Raw genomic sequence first — 24,265 nt, forward strand, 5'->3', positions numbered from 1 at the left:
GCAATTATTGGTATCATGATTGTTTTCTAAAACATTTTTATCTACACAAAGATTGACCAGGAAGATGAACATTTTTCCATTTACTATGATGGGGAACCTGTTTTCTGCAAACAATGCGCCTGCAGGCCTTGAACTTCCGTGGCTTCAATGACAAGCGGAAGTCATTCTCCACTGGTCTGAAGGAAGGGAGGGAGGGAGGGAGGGAGGGAGGGAGGGAGGGAGGGAGGGAGGGAGGGAGGGAGGGAGGGAGGGAGGGAGGGAGGGAGGGAGGGAGCGAGAGGGAAATATGTAAAAAGGGAAAGAGAGAGACACAGATAAAGAAAGAGAGAGAGAGATGCAGAGATTCATAAAGAGAATGAGAGAGAGACAGAGAGAGAGACGCAAAGATTCATAAAGAGAATGAGAGAGAGACAGAGAGAGAGAGAGAGAGACCGAGAGCGAGACAGAGAGAAAGAGGCAGAAACAGAGACAGAGGGCAGTACTGATCTGGGGGGAATGATGGAACTTACTCAGACATCCTGGTGGACAGCGGTCACTGTGATGCATCCATCCATTCAGTCAGGAAGAAGATGAGCTCATCATGAGGAGATGAGGAGGCTTGGTTCTGCAAACAGACACACACACACACTCACACACACATTTCAAATAGCATGACAAAATCAACTCAATGTCACTTCAAACTGAGTTTCTTTTAACCACGTTCAATCAAGCTGGTCTGAGAAACAGATGTCTGTCTGTCAGAGGATGACGGGGACCCAGAATGAGGGGAGACCAGTGACAGAGTGGGCAGTTCAGTTGTCAAACACAAGTGGTGCTTAAAATAGTCCCTCAACATGTAATCATCAACGGAATTCAGATACATTAAGCAAGAGAGAATACTGAATACCTCCATGGACATAGATGAGGGTGTTAGGGGTTTGTTGGTAGGGTGTCTAAGGTAAGCATGACCGCTGTATGTTCTGGATAGGGTTAACACAATAGAAATCACATTGATATTATTTATACTGAACAAAAATATGAACGCAACATGCAACAATTTTACTAAGTTACAGGTCATATGAGGAGATCAGTCAATTGAAATAAATTCCTCAGGCCATAATCTGTCCACTCAGGTTGTTTGTTACAGAAGGTATTGATTTTTGTTTCGATAAACATTTGCCTTAGCTGTGCTTGGTATTGTTGCGAGACCCCATGGACGCATTCATTAACCTTCTCTCACGGAGTTATTGCAAGAATGTGGGATGGCTACATTTCTGAATGACAGACTCCCACCCCAAAGTCATCGCAGAGGAAAAGGGTGCGGTAACTTTAGCAACAGCATCGATGAAATGACGGCAGAGAACATTGACAGAGACCGATGGAGAAGAAGAAAGAGAGGGAGGCGCGTAGCCAAGCTGACTGGAAGCTACAGGCATGCACAGAACTTTAACTTCTGAAAGTGACGCCACTGGCTACCGCTCCACCCCGTTACTTGCGACACAAAAAAGTTACTTCTTCCTATACACCACTGCTCATTAGGCGATCGGAGCCAGCGCAACGGTTTACAGGACCACACCAGCGACAAGGCTCAGCACATAGAATCAAAAGTAAAGGAGATTTTTTTTCAATAAAAGTAAAGTTTAGAAAATGCAAGTGCGGACTGGCAAGAAACGCGTGTGAAGTTTTTCAAAACTGTCCGGCATCATGAGCCGATTGTCGTGCTTCGGTGTTCTTCTCAGGACGTCTATTGTCCTATATCTGTTTCTCAAAGTAAGTGATTGATTTATATTTGACCAAAGAACATCTTGAAAATGTGTGTTTAGGTCTTTCTAAAAGCCACAATACTGTGTCATATATGAAGATGCCGAACAGTGCACCTGTCGCGCCAGGTAGGCTAACTGTTATTTTGTCAGCTCTATGTTAGCAGGTGGAAGCACAATTTCACGAACGCAGGCTCTTTACTAGTCTGTATAGAAAGTATGTAGCCATGCATTTATAAACTAATTGAATAGTAATAATAATGGATTTATTTCCGATTTTCTGTCAAATCCATTGTTAGTCGTTCAATTTGAACGTTTGGATAATTAATTCAGTATATGGCAGTGTTTCTATTGTGCGATGAATAAGGTCTTGTTAGTATTGTAAGCAATTAATGTCACTAAGTAGTTATTACACTGACCTTAAGTTTAAACAATATCAAGCTATTTATTGGGATGCAGTCCCAGGATTTTCTGCATTTAGATTTCTAATGTGACAGAATGTCATTGTTCATGTTTTTTTTTAAACAAATTATTTCATACAGGAAATGCAAAAATGCCTACTCTGGTATTTGTTCTTGAGACCTATTATTATTTGTTCTATTCTCAGGGTTCTCTTTAAGCTATTTGACAATATTTTGGGATTTCTCATGGAGTCACCACCTGGTGCCTAGGGTATTTTAATGGCCAACTCAGAATGGTATCTGACTAGATTGGTCCACGGGTCTTTATGGAGAGGGAGAGTGAGACTTGTATGTGAAGTCTGAGTGAGTATGTATGAGTCCAACACTAAGGCTTCAGGAATGGAATGAGGACTGTGGATGTGTGTTAGTGTTAGTGTGTGTGTGTGTGTATGTGTGTGTGTGTGTGTCAGTGGAGACTCTTCAGAGGAGGAAGGGGAGGACCATCCTACTCAGTGAATTTCCTTTAAAAGAAATAGTGAAACATTAAATTGATCCTTTTTAGATACAACTATACTAAATATATTCACGCCAACATATAAATGATTAAAACACACTGTTTTGCAATGAAGGTCTACAGTAGCCTCAACAGCACCCTCTAGGGTAGTACCAAGGTATAGCCGGAGGACGGCTATTTTCCGTACTCCTCTGGGTACATTGACCTCAATACAAAACCTAGGAGGCTCATGGTTCTCACTCCCTTCCATAGACTTACACAGTAATTCTAACGACTTCCGGAGTCTGTCCTCCAACCTATCAGAGCGCTTGCAGTAGGCTTGGGCGGTATACGGTATACACCGTATACTGGTGAATTTGGAAAAAGCCACAGGATGTTTTTTCAATACCGTCAATACTGCTGAAACTATTTATTTAACGTTTTGTTTTCTACATTTGAATATTTGTAGATACTTTTTAAGTAAATACCTGCAGTCAACTTTTGCAATACGTTAGGAGATAAAGAACATTGCATTCTTCATTTTCAGCTGTCACATTACTATATAGCCTATGGTAGTCCCCAGTCATGTGTCACATGGTGTTTGTTTGCAAGCACACAACCATGAGAGACCAGAGCCTTGTGAGTCACTCACTGTCATGCGCCAGGTGATCTAAGTATAGTATGGAATTCACAGCTAAATGTTTGCCAGCTAGATATCTTATAACTATTACGTTAACTGTCTAAAATCTGCTAAATGCCCTGCAGTTGTGCATTTGGTTTGCTAATTTAGTAGCTAGTTCGCTATCTAGCTAAGTGTTTAGTGACTTCCAAAATCAAGCATGAGCTTTGTAATAGCAGAGAATCCCCTCCTGGTTAATATTCGTTTTGTGCGTGCAGCAAACTGTGAGTAGCATTTTTCAGTTACTTTTATACTTTTATAGTTTAGGTCAGAAACTGTACAAAATGTTTGCAATGTGCTCGTTAGCATTTAGTTAGTATTCTCTATGAGAATTCCTTAATACTTGTTAGCATTTTGTTAGCATTCTGGTAAGTGATGTTTTGGGGCTTTAAATAGTAGTACTTTTTAAATAAATACCTGCAGTCAACTTGTGCACTAGGTAATAGATAAAGCAGATCATGTTCATCATTTCGCCCATTAGATACTTTTTCATTATGATGCTTACCAGTACTAGTTTCCCAAAACAGCGGTTTGAGCACATGTGTTTGTTTACAAAGAGGCACAAAGAGCAAAATGGGAACTTGGTGAGGTGAGTCATCTCTGCAGTGCAACTTAAGTAAGGTGATCAAGTTACATTTGTATTAAATTCACTAATGTTTTCCAGCTATATATCTTATAACTTTTAAGTTAACTGTCTAAAATGTGCCAAATTAATTTTCTCCAGCTGGGTTTTGTTAACTTGCTAATGTTAGCTAACAGCAGCAGAGACATTCCCCTCCTGGATTAAGATTATATTTATGCTGCAAACTGCATTTTGAGATACTTGCATAACTTTACGAGCTGGGTTGTCGGTCCTAGTAGTAAATGTTTGCGTACACTTGTTAGCATATATGGAATTCTCCGCTATGAAAATCCCGTATTTCTTGTTAGCTGGGTGAATGGAATACATTCAATGACAGTTATCCAATATGCTGTACTCCCGGGTGGCGCCGTGGTATCCCGACAGGTTCTCATTTATAATGTATAGACTACAGGAGTAACACTTCAGGAAGAGATGACAGAGAGTCATGGTTAACACTTTACATTGGCATATCACGTTTACTGTGGTATAACACGGAACCCAAACCGGCTGCGCGCATGCGCAATCGTGCATACATTTATTTAGTCCCCCTACACCAAACGCGATCACGACACGCAGGTTAAAATATCAAAACAAACTCTGAACCAATGACATTAATTTGGGGACAGGTTGAAAAGCATTAAACATGTATGGCAATTTAGCTAGTTAGCTTGCATTTGCTAGCTAAGTTGTCCTATTTAGCTAGCTTGCTGTTGTTAGCTAATTTGTCCTGGGATATACAAGATCCTCCACTCCGACAATTAATCCACACATAAAACGGCCAACCGAATCGTTTCTAGTCATCTCTCCTCCTATGCTTTTTCATCTTTGAATTTATATGGTGATTCGCATCTACACTTCCATAGTATTACCACGACAACAGGCAAAACATTTCGTCTTTCAATCACCCACGTGCGTATAACCAATGAGGAGATGGCACGTGGGTACCTGCTTCTATAAACCAATGAGGAGATCGGAGAGGCAGGACTTGCAGCGCGATCTGCATCAGAAATAGAAAGGAGTTCAGATGCTCATTGGCATACGCAGATGCTCATTGGCATGCGCGAGCTGTGTGGGTGCAATAATTGAATAACATGGATTTGTAAATTTATTTTGCGACACTCGCGCACGCGACGTGTCCGTTCTGGTCAGCATGTAAGACTGATATCGCAGTGATGTGATGTTATACTTTGTAAGTGATAGTGCGGTATTTAGGACACAGCATTTGAAATAGTTGGGTGACAAGCTGTGGTTTGGTGCTGCCTGAGGAAGGGATGTGGTAAGGCGATGCCTTAATGATACCATGCCAACTTCTATGAAGAGTACACACAGTGGTCAGTAATGGGAACAGGCCATGGTACATTTGCAAAACAGACATTTAACCCTGCTACTGTAACACATGAAGAAGAGGGGAACTGTAAAATATTTAACGGGTAGATATCACATGGGAAGTTGACACAATCTGTCGATCAGTATATGCGTTCTGCTAACTATTTGAAGGGGTAGAAGAAAAAGGAGAAATGGAAGTGCTGAGAGGAGTGAAAGAGCTCTGGGAGGAATGTACTGTTGGTCCACGGTTTCTTTCCAAAGTGGATCGTGCGAATAGTGATTGGCTGTATGATAATTTTAAGGAAGCTTTATTTTAAACAACAACATTTTGGATATAGGGTTGTTGGTTGAACAGAATTCTTCACTCATATTGTCAGATACTCCTGCACTGTTGGAGCTAGGAACCCAAGCATTTAGCTACACCCGCAATAACATCTGCTAAAAATATGTGACCAATAACATTTGATTTGATTTGATATTACTTCACATAAACTCCATGTTTCTCTCTCCCATTAGCCTTAGATCTTTTACAGTCATTAAGGAACAATGTTTGAAATGAGGAAAAGCTGTGAGAAATAGAAGCCTACTATTGCAGCCATTTGAAAGAGCAGTCTATGCTGGCCCCTGGGGAATTGTGAAAGGCTTTGACATTAGGATCCTTATGTGGTTGAGAACGGGGCCCTATTGATAGCTCTCTGATCCTGCTAAATGGTGGTGTGTGTGTGTGTGTGTGTGTGTGTGTGTGTGTGTGTGTGTGTGTGTGTGTGTGTGTGTGTGTGTGTGTGTGTGTGTGTGTGTGTGTGTGTGTGTGTGTGTGTGTGTGTGTGTGTGTGTGTGTGTGTGTGTGTGTGTGTGATAGAACAGCGTCTGACAGTGCCACCAAAGGGCTGAACTATCAAATCAAATCAAATTGTATTAGTCACATGCAACAGGTGTAGTAGACCTTACAGTGAAATGCTTACTTACAAGCCCTTAACCAACAGTCCGGGGGCACCGTTTAGTTGAGGTAGTATGTACATGTAGGTAGAGTTAATTAAAGTAGAGGCGAAAGAAACGCACAACTATTTAGGCGAGGTGCTGGCTAGAGGAGTAGAACACTTAAAGGAGAGCCACTTTAATTAAAGTGACTATGCATAGATGACAGCATAGAGTGGCAGTGGTGTGGAGAGGGGAGAGGGGAGGGGGGGGGGGGGGGGGTTGGGCAATGAAAATAGTCTGGGTAGCCATTTGACTTGATGTTCAGGAGTCTTATGGCTTGGGGGTAGAAGCTGTTTGGGACCTAGACTTGGAGCTCCGGTACCATTTGCCGTGTGGTAGCAGAGAGAACAGTCTTTGACTAGGGTAGCTGGAGTCTTTGACAATTTTTAGGGCCTTCCTCTGACACTGTTTGGTATAGAGGTCCTGGATGGCAGGAAGCTTGGCCCCAGTGATGTAGTGGGCCGTTCACACTACCCTCTGTAGTGCCTTGCAGTCGGAGGCCGAGCAGTTGCCATACCAGACAGTGATACAACCAGTCAGGATGCTCTCAATGGTGCAGCTGTAGAACCTTTTGAGGATCTGAGGACCCATGCCAAATCTTTTCAGTCTCCGGAGGGGGAATAGGTTAATGGACCATGTTAGTGTTTTGGTGATGTGGACACCAAGGAACTTGAAGCTCTCAACCTGCTCCGCTACAGCCCCGTTGATGAGAATGGGGGCCGTGCTCGGTCCTCCTTTTCCTGTAGTCCTCAATCATCTACTTTGTCTTGATCACGTTGAGGGAGAGGTTGTTGTCCTGGCACCACACGGCCAGGTCTCTGACCTCCTCCCTATAAGCTGTCTCGTTGTTGTTGGTGATCAGGCCTACCACTGTTGTGTCATCGGCAAATGTAATGATGGTGAGTCGTGGAGTTGTGCCTGGCCGTGCAGTCATGAGTGAACAGGGAGTACAGGAGGGGGCTGAGCACGCACCCCTGAGGGGCCCCTGTGTTGAGGATCAGCGTGGCATATGTGTTGTTACCTACCCTTACCACCTGGGGGAGGCCCGTCAGGAAGTCCAGGATCCAGTTGCAGTGGGAGGTATTTAGTCCCAGGGTCCTTAGCTTATTGATGAGCTTTGAGGGCACTATGGTGTCGAACGCTGAGCTGTACTCAATGAATAGCATTCTTACATAGGTGTTCCTTTTGTCCAGGTGGGAAAGGGCAGTGTGGAGTGCAGTAGAGACTGCATCATATGTGGATCTGTTGGGGGGGATGATGGTGTTGATGTGAGCCATGACCAGCCTTTCAAAGCACTTCATGGCTACAGACGTGAGTGCTACGGGTCGATAGTCATTTAGGCACGTTACCTTAGTGTTCTTGGGCACAAGCACTATGGTGGTCTGCTTGAAACATGTTGGTATTACAGACTCGGACAGGGAGAGGTTGAAAATGTTAGTGAATACACTTGCCAGTTGGTCAGCGCATGCTCGCAGTACACGTTCTGGTAATCCGTCTGGCCCTGCGGCCTTGAGAATGTTAACCTGTTTATAAGGTCTTACTCACACCGGCTGCGGAGAGCGTGATCACACAGTCTTCCGGAACAGCTGGTGCTCTCATGCATGTTCCAGTGTTATTTGCCTCAAAGCGAGCATAGAAGTAGTTTAGTTCGTCCGGTAGGCTCATGTCACTGGGCAGGTCTTGGCTGTGCTTCCCTTTGTAGTCTGTAATGGTTTGCAAGCCCTGCCACATCCGACGAGCGTCAGAGCCGGTGTAGTACGAGTCGATCTTAGTCCTGTATTGTCACTTTGCCTGTTTGATGGTTCGTCGGAGGGCATAGCGGAATTTCTTATAAGCTTCCATGTTAGAGTCCCGCTCCTTGAAAGCGGCAGCTCTAGCCTTTATTAGCAGTGATGATGGTGATGATATTGGTGATTATGGTAATGATCATGGTAAGGAGTGGGATGAAGAGGGGGATGATGATGGGGATGATGATGGGGATGATTATGGTGAGGATGATACTAATGAGGGGGATGATGGGGATAATGATGGTGATCATGGTGATGATAATGATGATAATGATGGGGATGATGATGTTAAGCATGGGGATGATGATGGTGATGGTGGTGGTGATGATGATGATGGTGTGGTGATGGTAATGATGATAATGGTGATGATGGGGATGATGATGGTGATGATGATAATGTTGATGGGAATGATGATGATGGTGATGATAATGGTGATGCTGATGGGGATGATATTGGTGATTATGGTAATGAGTGGGATGGGGATGATGATGGTAATGATGATGGGGATGATAATGGGGATGATGATGGTGATGATGGTAATGATGGTGGGGACAGATAAGATGTCTCAGAGGAGGGCAGGTTTGTGTTTCACAGCTCAAAGGACCCTGGGGTCGAGAGGCCATCCCTATGCCCTCCTCTCTCATACCATTTCCATCCCTATGCCCTCCTCTCTCCTACCGTTTCCATGTCTTTGCCCCCCTCTCTCATACCATTTCCATGTCTTTGCCCTCCTCTCTCATACCATTTCCATGTCTTTGCCCCCCTCTCTCCTACCGTTTCCATCTCTATGCCCTCCTCTCTCCTACCGTTTCCATCTCTATGCCCTCCTCTCTCCTACCGTTTCCATCTCTATGCCCTCCTCTCTCCTACCGTTTCCATCTCTATGCCCTCCTCTCTCCTACCGTTTCCATCTCTATGCCCTCCTCTCTCCTACCGTTTCCATGTCTTTGCCCTCCTCTCTCCTACCGTTTCCATGTCTTTGCCCCCCTCTCTCCTACCGTTTCCATGTCTTTGCCCTCCTCTCTCATACCATTTCCATGTCTTTGCCCCCCTCTCTCCTACCGTTTCCATGTCTTTGCCCTCCTCTCTCATACCATTTCCATGTCTTTGCCCCCCTCTCTCCTACCGTTTCCATCTCTATGCCCTCCTCTCTCCTACTGTGTGTTGTCCTGTCTGTTCCGATCCCCGAGCATCCTGCAGGGAGGAGGACCAGGAATCTGTTTGCTGACAGGAAGTTTGCGGAGGACTGCAATTCTCCTTAAAGCAGCCACACAGGTAGTGACAGGTACAGGTCGGGATAGTTGCCCTCGCTCCCTTCTGGGAGCCCAATGGAAGGACATGTAAAAAGCTGAGAGAGTGATGAAACTGATAGGTTGACATTGGATCTGAAGAGCATCCAGTTTCCCCATTGGCCCCTAGGGTTCCATCTCTGTGCCCCCCTCTCTCCTACCGTTTCCATCTCTGTGCCCCCCTCTCTCCTACCGTTTCCATATCTGTGCCCTCCTCACTCCTACCGTTTCCATCTCTGTGCCCTCCTCTCTCCTACCGTTTCCATATCTGTGCTCCCCTCTCTCCTACCGTTTCCATCTCTGTGCCCTCCTCTCTCCTACCGTTTCCATCTCTGTGGCCTCCTCTCTGCTACAGTTTCCATCTCTGTGCTCCCCTCTCTCCTACCGTTTCCATATCTGTGCTCTCCTCTCTCCTACCGTTTCCATCTCTGTGGCCTCCTCTCTGCTACAGTTTCCATCTCTGTGCTCCCCTCTCTCCTACCGTTTCCATATCTGTGCTCTCCTCTCTCCTACCGTTTCCATCTCTGTGGCCTCCTCTCTGCTACAGTTTCCATCTCTGTGCTCTCCTCTCTCCTACTGTTTCCATATCTGTGGCCTCCTCTCTCCTACCGTTTCCATCTCTGTGGCCTCCTCTCTGCTACAGTTTCCATCTCTGTGCTCCCCTCTCTCCTACAGTTTCCATCTCTGTGCTCTCCTCTCTCCTACCGTTTCCATCTCTGTGGCCTCCTCTCTGCTACAGTTTCCATCTCTGTGCTCTCCTCTCTCCTACTGTTTCCATATCTGTGGCCTCCTCTCTCCTACCGTTTCCATCTCTGTGGCCTCCTCTCTGCTACAGTTTCCATCTCTGTGCTCTCCTCTCTCCTACTGTTTCCATATCTGTGGCCTCCTCTCTCCTACCGTTTCCATCTCTGTGGCCTCCTCTCTGCTACAGTTTCCATCTCTGTGCTCCCCTCTCTCCTACCGTTTCCATATCTGTGCTCTCCTCTCTCCTACCGTTTCCATCTCTGTGGCCTCCTCTCTGCTACAGTTTCCATCTCTGTGCTCCCCTCTCTCCTACCGTTTCCATATCTGTGCTCTCCTCTCTCCTACCGTTTCCATCTCTGTGGCCTCCTCTCTCCTACCGTTTCCATCTCTGTGCCCTCCTCTCTGCTACAGTTTCCATCTCTGTGGCCTCCTCTCTCCTACCGTTTCCATCTCTGTGGCCTCCTCTCTGCTACAGTTTCCATCTCTGTGCTCTCCTCTCTCCTACCGTTTCCATCTCTGTGGCCTCCTCTCTGCTACAGTTTCCATCTCTGTGTTCTCCTCTCTCCTACAGTTTCCATATCTGTGGTCTCCTCTCTCCTACCGTTTCCATCTCTGTGGCCTCCTCTCTGCTACAGTTTCCATCTCTGTGCTCTCCTCTCTCCTACCGTTTCCATCTCTGTGGCCTCCTCTCTGCTACAGTTTCCATCTCTGTGCTCTCCTCTCTCCTACCGTTTCCATCTCTGTGGCCTCCTCTCTCCTACAGTTTCCATCATGAGGTTTTAAGTTTGTGAGACTTGCTGGCATGATAGATGATAATAGATAAATGTGAGAGATTGTGTTTTCGCATTGAAATGCTGAAAATGTATGTAGTAAAAGCAGAAGGGAAGTTGACATTCAAACAGGGAACTTAACTGGTTCACCTGTTCCAGTATCAAGCATCAATCTTCAGAAGTCATTTCTTTGTATTGATTGAAACTTCCAGCACCCAACCAAACAGGAAAACAGCCTAATGTTAGGTGTTCACATTTGCATTTATTTCATAACAATGAACTTTGCATGTGATTTGTATACATGAAAGGATTTCAGATGGCAGTATCGTCATAGCCTTTCAGATCAAATAGTCTTGTGTGTGTGGTTGGTGAGACATTAGCTACAGTTAGGAAAGAGACTGCGTGCTGAGTCACGGCTTAACCCTCAGCAAGTAAAGCCGGGAAAAGTACATTGCTTTGCATGAGTTTGTCATGGAATGGATAGCCTCGTCTGTGTCTCTCTCTCTCTCTGTGTGTTTGTGTTTGTGTTTGTGTTTGTGTGTGTGTGTGTGTGTGTGTGTGTGTGTGAAATGTCTTCTTTGCCCATAAACTCTTTAATGGTGGGAAAATGGTGAATGGATAGCCTCGTCTGTGTGGGCGTCAGTCAGTCCACCATGACATCTCTCTGGCCAGAGGTTGTTACGTATGTAGCAGTGTACAAGATTCTGCCTCATCTACTGTACATGTAAGGGTGGTTTCCTGGACACAGATGAAGCCCAATCCTGGACTAAAACCAAGGTCGCGCGCACGCACACAGCTAAGGGTCAGATGGGGACAGACATACGCACACAGCTAATGGTCAGATGGGGACAGACGCACGCACACAGCTAATGGTCAGATGGGGACAGACATACGCACACAGCTAATGGTCAGATGGGGACAGAAGCACGCACACAGCTAATGGTCAGATGGGGACAGACATACGCACACAGCTAATGGTCAGATGGGGACAGACACAAGCACACAGCTAATGGTCAGATGGGGACAGACGCACGCACACAGCTAATGGTCAGATGGGGACAGACATACGCACACAGCTAATGGTCAGATGGGGACAGACACACGCACACAGCTAATGGTCAGATGGGGACAGACACAAGCACACAGCTAATGGTCAGATGGGGACAGACACACGCACACAGCTAATGGTCAGATGGGGACAGACATACGCACACAGCTAATGGTCAGATGGGGACAGACACAAGCACACAGCTAATGGTCAGATGGGGACAGACATACGCACACAGCTAATGGTCAGATGGGGACAGACACAAGCACACAGCTAATGGTCAGATGGGGACAGACACATGCACACAGCTAATGGTCAGATGGGGACAGACACATGCACACAGCTAATGGTCAGATGGGGACAGAAGACTTATGAGCAAATGTTTTACTGTACTTTGTTTTCAAATTGTGCCACAAGAACTTTGGTTGAATTCCTCTCTCCATTTACACTAACACGATCACAGACCTTTGAAGTTGTGTTTGGTGGCACGCAATTTATACAACTGACATCTCATCATTTATCTGTGCTGCCTTGAGGAAATCAGAACGTATTAAGCCTGCTCTCAGACAGCGCAGAGATGCCTGTGTCCATCGCGGGTCAAAAGTGCTGCTGTCACACAATTGGCTGTACCAAGTGTGCTTTTGTGGAATGCTGCCTTCCCCTCCCCCACCCCCAACAGAACCCAGACAGGCCACTTCCAAGTTAATTGCCCCAAACATGTTGCCTTTGAACGGGCCTGACCAAAATACCCAGTGCTACAGCCACATGGAAATGAGAGACTAGCTACTCTGACTGACTGACGCAAAGCTCGTACTGTCAGCAGATGGCTATAGCACGCTCTATCACTCGTGGCTTATGAGGGGTGTCCACCTCCATATTTTACAGTAGGTATGGGGTTCTTTACTGCTCATACGTTCTCATTTCAACAGCAAACCCATCACTGGTGTGCGTGGCCAAAGAGCTCTATTTTCATGTCATCTGACCAAAGCACCGGTTCCAATCCAAGTGCCAATGTCATTTATCAAACTCCAGACGTTTACATTTCTTGGATGACATAAAAATAGAGGTCTTTAGCCACGCACACCAGTGGTGGGTTTTGTCGTCAAAATTAGAAGGCATGAGCAGAAAGAAAAATTATGTTATGGGGCTATTTTACTTTACCAAGTTCCAGGACATTTTAGCCAAAAACCTAGTTGTCTCTGCCAGGAGGATGAAACTTGACCGCAGGTGAATGTTCCAGCAAGACAATAACCCTGAGCACACATCAAAATCCACAAAGAAATTGTTAATTGGCCTCAAAATCAACATTTTGCAACGGCCATCTCAGTCTCCAGACTTGAAATTGAAGAGGACAGTTCATAAGTGCAGAATAAGGATATCAAGGATCTGGAAGGATTCTGTATGGAGGAATGGTCTAAGATGCCTCCCAATGTGTTCTCAAATTCATAAAACATTTTATAAAAAGGCTCAGTGCCGTTATCCTCGCAATGTGAGGGATTGAAAGGAATTGAAAACGGGTGTCAATAATTTTTTTCAGAAAAAATTTATTACTTGTTAAACAAAATATTTCTCTGAGCAATTGTATAAGTATTAAATAATATAACTTCCCAAATAGCATTTGCATTTTTGCTCATCTTTATCAAGGGTGTCAATAATTTCACACCCCACTGTATATGATACTCTTTTTCTGTGGTAATTTGCCCTCAGGACCTGTCTAGGACCACGTGTGGTGTTGTGGTAGTTTGCTCTCAGGACCTGTCTAGGACCACGTGTGGTGCTGAGGTAGTTTGCTCTCAGGACCTGTCTAGGACCACGTGTGGTGCTGTGGTAGTTTGCTCTCATTACCTGTCTAGGACCACGTGTGGTGCTGTGGTAGTTTGCTCTCAGGATCTGTCTAGGACCACGTGTGGTGTTGTGGTAGTTTGCTCTCAGGACCTGTCTAGGACCACGTGTGGTGTTGTGGTAGTTTGCTCTCAGGACCTGTCTAGGACCACGTGTGGTGCTGTGGTATTTTGCTCTCATTACCTGTCTAGGACCACGTGTGGTGCTGTGGTAGTTTGCTCTCAGGACCTGTCTAGGACCACGTGTGGTGCTGTGGTAGTTTGCTCTCAGGACCTGTCTAGGACCACGTGTGGTGCTGTGGTAGTTTGCCCTCAGGACCTGTCTAGGGCCACGTGTGGTGCTGTGGTAGTTTGCTCTCAGGACCTGTCTAGGACCATGTGTGGTGCTGTGGTAGTTTGCTCTCAGGACCTGTCTAGGACCACGTGTGGTGCTGAGGTAGTTTGCTCTCAGGACCTGTCTAGGACCACGTGTGGTGCTGAGGTAGTTTGCTCTCAGGACCTGTCTAGGACCATTGACACCTGTGTCGACAGTCCTTTGCGTGAGTGGGGCTGCAGCTGGGCTAGTAACCTGAGCAGGAAGCAGCAGTGCTAAATGGTTATACATTAAGAGCAGATAGGCATCTCAGCACAGCACTGTACCACACAGTACACTACAGCACTATAATACATCACCTCCAGGCTGTGACGCTAAATACCATCCAGCTGATTTCCATAGCTCCTGATCAGAACCGCGATAGCAGGTGTGGGGCATTAGTGTAGTAGGAGGTGGGATGGGGAAAACACACAGCCACTGCGCCTTCAGAAAGTATTCACACCCCTTTACTTTTTCCATGTTTTGTTGTGTTACAGCCTGAATTTTAAATAGAGTAAATTGAGATTTTGTGTCACTGGCCTACACACAATACCCTATAATGTCAAAGTGGAATTATGTTTTTAGAAATCCACTGAAGGTGGAAAACTTGTCTTTTATTTTTAATACTTCAATTAGATTACCAATAAGGGACTTTTCATTTTAATTGACTAATTTGGGCCAAAGTAGTGACTGGCTAAACCCAACTGGAAAACAATCCCACTGACAGCGCCTCTGTCACATCTACCTGCCATGTCCACTGAGTCCAGGAAACTCAACACAACAGAGAGGCAAATTTTTTTTATTCATAATCATCAAACAGACTGTGCATTGAGCTCTCTCTCTGGTGAACGTGGTGTGACTCACTACTTTACTGGCTCTTCTGTTAAAAAGTGTTCTCCTAAAACCTTTATCTTATCTTCTACACAGTTACAGTCCGAAGACAGAACGATCGATTCAGAACGTTTCAATCCGTACTGTGCTGTTAGATGATGCTTTTCAAGTTGTAAATGTGGTCTGAAATATACCATTGTAAAACGGATATGGGTTGTAAACGGTTCAAATGTGATTGCTGTTGTGGAGTGTTAGATGAGTATGCTTTCACCTAGTCACGGCCATCCATTCGTCTCCATCGGCCTTCAACGTATGACTACCATAGAAAAACCATGGGTGCAATTCATTTTTGGCAGATACAAAATGTCTGCCTGAACACTGCAGAAACACTGCCAGAAACAGACTGGCATACAGAGAAAGTTAGTCAGATTTATAAGCTCCAAGCCTGTATAATACATGTGCTGTGAACTAGGGTTGCACATTTTGGGGAATGTTCAGAGGTGGAAACTTCCCTTTGGAATTAACAGGAATATATTGTAAGTAACGGGAATATATGGGAATTAACGGAAATATATGCAAATTAATATGAATAACATTTAACATTTGCATTGGATATATTTACCATGTCATATGGAGACAGAAACATAAACCTTTTACCTTATCATAAGTAGACATAATTGCAAATGATTAAATCCTTCCAATAAATTTTTTTAAAACAATTTAGTTATGAATTGAACTTTAATTAAATGAGTTGACTCTTCACATGGGATGATTTCACTGACCAACTAAAGAAAGGGAATATTGAATGATCCCCAATGATTCATCACATTTTCCTGTAAAAATGTTTCAACCCTTGTATTGGTCAGCCTGTTGCGTGCTTTGGTGTGTGTGTTCCCAAACAAGGACCAGTTGCGCTCTGAGGCGGCTGATGTTGGTGGGATCTGGAGAATGATGGAGGCAACAGGGGAAAGAGCCACAGATCCACAAAGTACCTTCCACCAGTTGGCTGATGAGATATGTTGGCACGACTGCCATATTGCATCTCCATCCCAAAGCCCTTGCTTGGAAGTGTACCTCGCCAGACTGCCAAGAATCTTGCCCTCATGCAGGCCAAGGTGGCGAGACTCGGTAGTGATGACACCATAGGCCTTGTTGATCTCTGCACCAGACAGGATGCTCTTGCCAGCCTACGGTTGAAGGTTGGAGTTAGGTTGGAGTCATTAAAACTCATTTTTCAACCACTCCACAAATTTCTTGTTAACAAACTATAGTTTTGGCAAATCGGTTAGGACATCTACTTTGTGCATGACACAAGTACTTTTTCCAACCATTGTTTACAGACAGATCATTTCACTTATAATTCACTGTATCACAATTCCAGTGAGTCAGAAGTTTACATACACTAAGTTGACTGTGCCTTTAAACAGCTTGGAACATTCCAGAAAATGATGTCATGGCTTTAGAAGCTTCTGATAGGCTAATTTACACCATTTGAGTCAATTGGAGGTGTACCTGTGGATGTATTTCAAGGCCTACCTTCAAACTCAGTGCCTCTTTTGCTTGACATCATGGGAAAATCAAAAGAAATCAGCCAAGACCTCAGGAAAAATGTGTCTGGTTCATCCTTGGGAGCAATTTCCAAACACCTGAAGGTACCATGTTCATCTATACAAACAATAGTGTGCAAGTATAAACACCATGGGACCACGCAGCCGTCATACTGCTCAGGAAGGAGACACGTTCTGTCTTCTAGAGATGTGCAAATCAAGTGCAAATCAATCCCAGAACATCAGCAAAGGACCTTGTGAAGATGCTGGAGGAAACAGGTACAAAAGTATCTATATCCACAGTAAAATGAGTCCTATATCGACATAACCTGAAAGGCCGCTCAGCAAGGAAGAAGCCACTTCTCCAAAACCGCCATAAAAAAGCCAGACTATGGTTTGCAACTGCATATGGGGACAAAGATCATACTATTTGGAGAAATGTCCTATGGTCTGATGAAACAAAGACAAAACTGTTTGGCCATAATGACCATCGTTATGTTTGGTGCACTTCACAAAATAGATGGCATCATGAGGTGTGGAAAATTATGTGGATATATTGAAGCAACATCTCAAGACATCAGTCAGGAAGTTAAAGCTTGGTTGCAAATGGACTTCCAAATGGACAATGACCATTTTTTGGGCAGAACTGAAAAAGCGTGGGCGAGGAAGGAGGCCTATAAACCTGACTCAGTTACACCAGCTCTGTCAGGAGGAATGGGCCAAAATTCACCCAACTTATTGTGGGAAGCTTGTGGAAGGCTAACCAAAATGTTTGGCTCAAGTTAAACAATTTCAAGGCAATGCTACCAAATATTAATTGAGTGTATGTAAACTTCTGACGCACTGGGAATGTGATGAAAGAAATAAAAGCTCTCTCAACTGTCGTTCTGAGATTTCACATTCTTAAAATAAAGTAGTGATCCTAACCGACGTAAGACAGGGCATTTTTACTAGGATTAAATGTCAGGAATTGTGAAAAACTGAGTTTAAATGTATTTGGCTAAGGTGTATGTAAACTTCCGACTTCAGCTGTACTTGGTGTCCAACATGTACGCTGCGATGTGTATGGGCTTCAGGCAGAGGTCATCACGGTTTTTGATGTATTTCAGAACTGCAGTTTCCTCTGATTGGAGCAACAGTGAAATGGGCAGGGCAGTACGGATTTCTTCTCTTACATCTGCAAGCAGAGTCTGAACATCAGACAGGATGGCATTGTCTCCCTCAATCCGTGCAATTGCCACTGCTATAGGTTTCAGGAGTTTCAGGCTGCATACCACTCTTTCCCAAAATACGTCATCCATGAGGATCCTCTTGATGGGGCTGGTCATATTGGCAGACTGTGATATGGCCATTTCTTGGAGAAACAACTTCCCCTCTGGGAGTGTTGCTGGGCAGCTTCAATGTGGTGCTCTTGTTCTTCTCACGTTGCTTGGTGAGGTAGATTGCTGCTATAACTTGATGACCCTTCACATACCTAACCATTTCCTTGGCTCTCTTGAAGAGTGAATCCATTGTTTTCAGTGCCATGGTGTCCTTGAGGAGCAGATTCAATGCATGAGCAGCACAGCCAGTGAGAGTAGGACTCCTCCACTTTAGACCAAGCTGTCTTCATGTTCACAGCATTGTCTGTCACCAGTGCAAATACCTTCTGTGGTCCAAGGTCATTGATGGCTGCCTTCAGCTCATCTGCAATGTAGAGACCGGTGTGTCTGTTGTCCCTTGTGTCTGTGCTCTTGTAGAATACTGTTTGAAGGGTGGAGATGATGTAGTTAATTATTCCTTGCCAATGGACATTTGACCACCCATCAGAGATGATTGTAATACAGTCTGCTTTCTTTATGATTTGCTTGACCTCCACTTGAACTCTGTTGAACTCTGCATCCAGGAAATGAGTAGATAAAGCATGTCTGGTTGGAGGGGTGTATGCTGGGCGAAGAACTCTTCCAATACACCTTGCTCGAGCAAGACATTCATCAGCATTTCTCTGACTATGTTCCTCCATTGAGTCAAAAAAACCCATCTGATTCCAGGAGGATCATGAGCTGTTGCTATCAATACGATGCCTGATTCATAATTTTCACCTCGAATAGAAGTAGAGGGACTTTTGTCAGGGGTTGCTTGTTGTGAGCGCTGATGGAACTTTATGCACTTGACCAGATGATTCTGCATCTTTGTTGCATTCTTCACATATGATTTTGCACTGTTTTTGCAAAGGTACACAGCTTTTCCTTCTACATTAGCTGCAGTGAAATGTCTCCACACATCAGATAGTGCCTGTAGCATTTTCCTGTAAAGATTTGAAAAAAAGGAGTGAAAAAAAAATAAATACAATTCCATGTACAGATAAATAGTTAAGCAGTTAGATTAAACAACTCCTTTTTAAGATAAATGTTTTAAAATGAAACATGTATGGAAACAGGTGAATTAACACTCCTCAGTTAGCAGGCTCAAGCAAGCTAAAACCTACATGGTAGCAAAAACTAACTAGCAGAAATTGTTAACAAGATAGAAATTATTTAAACACACTTTGCTGTAGGCTACTATTTACTAGTTAACAAAAAATATGTATGTCATATAAAATATATTCACCACACCCAGTATTGTAATCCAAACTTACCAGGAAGCGTGTAGTCCTTGGCTCAGACAGTGTAGTAGTGTGGGTTCAATAGCATCTCATTAATGTGCAAGATCTTGAGAATCAGCTATACATGTTATGGAAGAGTGCACTGCACATGTGTTGGAAGAATGCATGGAAGAATGCACTGTGCATGCAGAGGGTTGCAATTCCATTGAATTGGGGATAGTTTAACCAAAATATGCCACAAGACCAAGAATTGCCTTATGTTTATCCCACAGCTAAGGGCTGTTCAGAGGCGTGACGCATCGGGGAGTGCCTGAACACAGCCCGTAGCCGTGGTATATTGGCCATATACCACAAATCCCAAGGTGCCTTATTGCTGTTAAACTGGTTACCAAAGTAATTAGAGCAGTAAAAATAAATGTTTTGTCATACCCGTGGTATCCTGTCTGATATACCACAGCTGTCAGCCAATCAGCATTCAGGGCTCGAACCACCCAGTTTATAATATGTATCATAGTTTTGTCATTCACCTGCATGGTTAGTTAATGTTTTAGCTACTTTTTTTACTTCCTTGTCATTTACTTCAATTAACCATTGATTTGTTATTACCAGTTAGTGAACTGTACAGACTGTCTAGACAGAACTAACCTGACATGGCTGGATGGCAGAGACCATGCATTGTGAGAAAATGTCCCCACTCATTTGATAAACACCACAGAATTTCACCATGACATAGTTAATGATGAACTTAGTTGGTCTACCCTTATGGAAAAACCACATGATTTCACATGTGAAAAATCACATGATTTCACGTGACATTTACACGTTTTGCACATTTGAAACTAAGTGTTTTTGGAACACGTCACATGTGATATTTCACATTAAGTTTCACATGTGGGTCTCCCAAATGGTGCAGCGGTCCAAGGCACTGCATCTCAGTGCTAGAGGTGTCACTACAGACCCTGGTTAAATTCCAGGCTGTATCACAACCGGCCGTGATTGAGAGTCCCATAGGGCGCACAATTGGGAGTTGGCCGGGGTAGGTCATCATTGTAAATAAGAATTTGTTCTTAACTGGCTTGCCTTGTTAAATAAAAATAAAATGAAACCATGTGTTTTTGGAACACTTCACATAATCATATTTCTCATGTGGATTTACATTTTCACACAATATTTGATAGGTGATACCCTGCAAACATGATACTCACACAGTACAATTAACTTAGTTTTTTCAACTTACATATTGTACATTTATTTACACAGTAATAATTATTCATTGGGATTTAAACTCACAATCTCTTACTTCACAGTTTTCCAATCTTCCTGTTACACCACAATGTCTGTGTCAATAACTGATTTCACCTGTTTTCCTCAAGAACAACTATTATATTTATCATAGTGATTCAGGAGTAACATTAAAACAGAATAATATGCCATACCAACATTAGGCAGCTATACAGAAAACCCTCATATTGCTGAAATAAGTCAATTAAATCAGTGATGAAAGAATAGTAAAAATAACTGATAACTAAATTAGCAGATGAGTCTTTTGTTAAGTGTATAGGTAATGAATGTGTAGTGGACAGCTACAGACTTGGTGGCTCAGAGGAAAGGTCTGTGGACCTTAAATCTAGAGGTTGTGAGTTCAAATCCTAGGTTGGGTCATACTTCAGCTGAATAGTTATTCCAAATTTGAACATGTGTATGAAGTGTTCCAAAAACACATTTTCACATATCATGTGATTTCCCACAAGTGAAATCATGTGATTCAACATGTGCTTACAAACAAAATTACAATTGTTGCCATTTCTGTACATTTTGAGGTACATTTTTGTCATTTTACGGTCAATTTCTACAGTAATAGTGTTTTGCTATATATTTACAGTGAATTGCAATGCACTTGGGTACTTTTTGTCCCATCCTGCAAATTAACTTGGCACACCTCGCTTGCAATTGCATTTAAACTTATAGGATACTTATAGGATACTTATAGGATACTAGGATACTTTAGATGCGCTTATGACACAAACTGTTTTTTAAAAATTCTGTAATTTTACAGTAAGTTATCAGCTACTGAATTGCAGTGAAAATAGTGGAAACCAATTTTAATAAATTTTTACAGCTGAACTGTATTCTTTGCAGTAAATATACTAACAGCAACAAACTGCATTAAGAAGGTACACAGAAATTCCAATTCTAATTCCAATTCTTTTCAATGCCAGAGAATTTTGAATTGGAATTTGGTTCACTTTCTGAAATGACTGGAACTTAAATTGAATTGACCTCAACATTGGTTAGCATACTTCGGAAACAATCACACTTAGGATTTGATCTCAAAACCTATTGGATGCAAGCAACATGCATTTTCTGCTTAAGGTCTGTTGCCATCTTTATTTTTGCTATTTTCTACGTTGTAGAATAATAGTGAAGACATCAAAACCATGAAATAACACAAATGGAATCAAAAAGTGTTAAACCAATCAAAATATATTTGATATTTGAGATTCTTCAAAGTAGCCACACTTTGCCTTGATGGCAGCTTTGCACACTCTTGGCATTCTCTCAACCAGCTTCAGCAGCCTTGCGAGGGTTAACACATTGAACTGTTTTACTCACGTTGGCCACGGTGAAGGAGAGCCCGCAGGTTTTGGTAGCGGGCCGTGTCAGTGGCACTGTATTGTCCTCAAAGCGAGCAAAGAAGTTGTTTAATTTGTCTGGGAGCAGACGTCGGTGTCTGCGACTGGGCTGGTTTTCTTTTTGTAATCCGTGATTGACTGTATACCCTGCCACATACGTCTCGTGTTTGAGCCGTTGAATTGCAACTCTACTTTGTCTCTATACTGACGCTTAGCTTGTTTGATTGCCTTGTGGAGGGAGTAGCTACACTGTTTGTATTCGGTCATGTTTCCGGTCACCTTGATGTTTCCGGTCACCTTGCCATGATTAAAAGCAGTGGTTTGCGATTTCAGTTTTGCGCGAATGCTGCCATCAATCCACGGTTTCTGGTTAGGGAAGGTTTTAATAGTATATTGGAGAAGATGTGTTTGCAGAGTGCCGTGGTTCAGATAGTTACTCTACTGGTGCCAAAATTTGACTGTAGCGTGTCAGCAAATATAATTAAAAGTTGACCCTATTCATCTATGGCAAAGATACTTATATATTTCCCCTTTCATGTGTGTCTGGTGTTAGCTAGTTACTGGCTAGCTAGGTCTTCATCTGTGTCTGGTGTTAGCTAGTTACTGGCTAGCTAGGTCTTCATCTGTGTCTGGTGTTAGCTAGTTACTGGCTAGCTAGGTCTTCAGCCATCTTTGATCAGAATGGGGGAATGGGTCGTTCAAAACTCAGTTACAGTTGCAGTCAACACATCCGTCAGTGCTGCTGTGAACTGCATCATCAGGGAGATTCAAAATGGGAAATGTATTTAACAATTTTTTCTATATAATTGATGCAATTTCAATGTTGATTGAGTTGCTCTGTGTATCACCACATTTGCTTGAGATGATTTTACTGCAACACTGCTCACTGCATTCAAAATGCATGACATAGGTGTATGTGAGCTCATGAACATAAGCTAGACAAAACCTGTAGTGGACCATGACTGTTTAAATTTAATTAATATAATTTATGCCTTTTTAAAGGAGAGTATTCTAAATTACATTTGACATCTCGGCTTTCACATGCTGAAATGTTGTCACGTGTAGTGTCATGGTATCACATCTTGGAATGTTGCATCCTCATGTTGTCACATTTATTTCACATGAAATCGTGTCTTGACATGTGCTCACATGTTGTCACGTGTAGTTTCATGTTCTCACATGTTGTCGCGTGTAGTTTCATGTTCTCACATGTTGTCGCGTGTAGTTTCATGTTCTCACATGTTGTCGCGTGTAGTTTCATGTTCTCACATGTTGTCGCGTGTAGTTTCATGTTCTCACATGTTGTCGCGTGTAGTTTCATGTTCTCACATGTTGTCGCGTGTAGTTTCATGTTCTCACATGTTGTCGCGTGTAGTTTCATGTTCTCACATGTTGTCGCGTGTAGTTTCATGTTCTCACATGTTGTCGCGTGTAGTTTCATGTTCTCACATGTTGTCGCGTGTAGTTTCATGTTCTCACATGTTGTCGCGTGTAGTTTCATGTTCTCACATGTTGTCGCGTGTAGTTTCATGTGCTCACATGTTGTCGCGTGTAGTTTCATGTGCTCACATGTTGTCGCGTGTAGTTTCATGTGCTCACATGTTGTCGCGTGTAGTTTCATGTGCTCACATGTTGTCGCGTGTAGTTTCATGTTCTCACATGTTGTCGCGTGTAGTTTCATGTTCTCACATGTTGTCGCGTGTAGTTTCATGTTCTCACATGTTGTCGCGTGTAGTTTCATGTGCTCACATGTTGTCGCGTGTAGTTTCATGTTCTCACATGTTGTCGCGTGTAGTTTCATGTTCTCACATGTTGTCGCGTGTAGTTTCATGTGCTCACATGTTGTCGCGTGTAGTTTCATGTTCTCACATGTTGTCGCGTGTAGTTTCATGTTGTCGCGTGTAGTTTCATGTTCTCACATGTTGTCGCGTGTAGTTTCATGTGCTCACATGTTGTCGCGTGTAGTTTCATGTTCTCACATGTTGTCGCGTGTAGTTTCATGTTCTCACATGTTGTCGCGTGTAGTTTCATGTTCTCACATGTTGTCACGTGTAGTTTCATGTTCTCACATGTTGTCGCGTGTAGTTTCATGTTCTCACATGTTGTCGCGTGTAGTTTCATGTGCTCACATGTTGTCGCGTGTAGTTTCATGTTCTCACATGTTGTCGCGTGTAGTTTCATGTTCTCACATGTTGTCGCGTGTAGTTTCATGTTCTCACATGTTGTCGCGTGTAGTTTCATGTGCTCACATGTTGTCGCGTGTAGTTTCATGTTCTCACATGTTGTCGCGTGTAGTTTCATGTTCTCACATGTTGTCGCGTGTAGTTTCATGTTCTCACATGTTGTCGCGTGTAGTTTCATGTTCTCACATGTTGTCGCGTGTAGTTTCATGTTCTCACATGTTGTCGCGTGTAGTTTCATGTTCTCACATGTTGTCGCGTGTAGTTTCATGTGCTCACATGTTGTCGCGTGTAGTTTCATGTGCTCACATGTTGTCGCGTGTAGTTTCATGTTCTCACATGTTGTCGCGTGTAGTTTCATGTTCTCACATGTTGTCGCGTGTAGTTTCATGTTCTCACATGTTGTCACGTGTAGTTTCAT

At 43.5% G+C, this 24,265-nt stretch overlaps 1 protein-coding gene across 2 annotated transcripts in view; it reads left to right on the forward strand.

Annotated features, from left to right (window-relative positions):
• The first annotated feature begins 1,395 nt into the window (after positions 1-1,395).
• LOC139577537 (receptor-type tyrosine-protein phosphatase eta-like) overlaps positions 1,396-24,265 on the forward strand; it is a 72,374-nt gene continuing 49,504 nt past the window's right edge. For both annotated transcript variants that reach the window (XR_011675325.1, XM_071404588.1), the window contains exon 1: positions 1,396-1,749. Coding sequence is in view for 1 of the 2 variants with exons in the window: in XM_071404588.1 (XP_071260689.1) it covers positions 1,684-1,749 (66 nt within the window). In the remaining variant the exon portion in view is untranslated. The remainder of the gene's footprint in view (positions 1,750-24,265) is intronic.

This window comes from Salvelinus alpinus, chromosome 6 (assembly GCF_045679555.1).
Source record: "Salvelinus alpinus chromosome 6, SLU_Salpinus.1, whole genome shotgun sequence".
NCBI classification, from domain to species: Eukaryota; Metazoa; Chordata; class Actinopteri; order Salmoniformes; family Salmonidae; genus Salvelinus; species Salvelinus alpinus.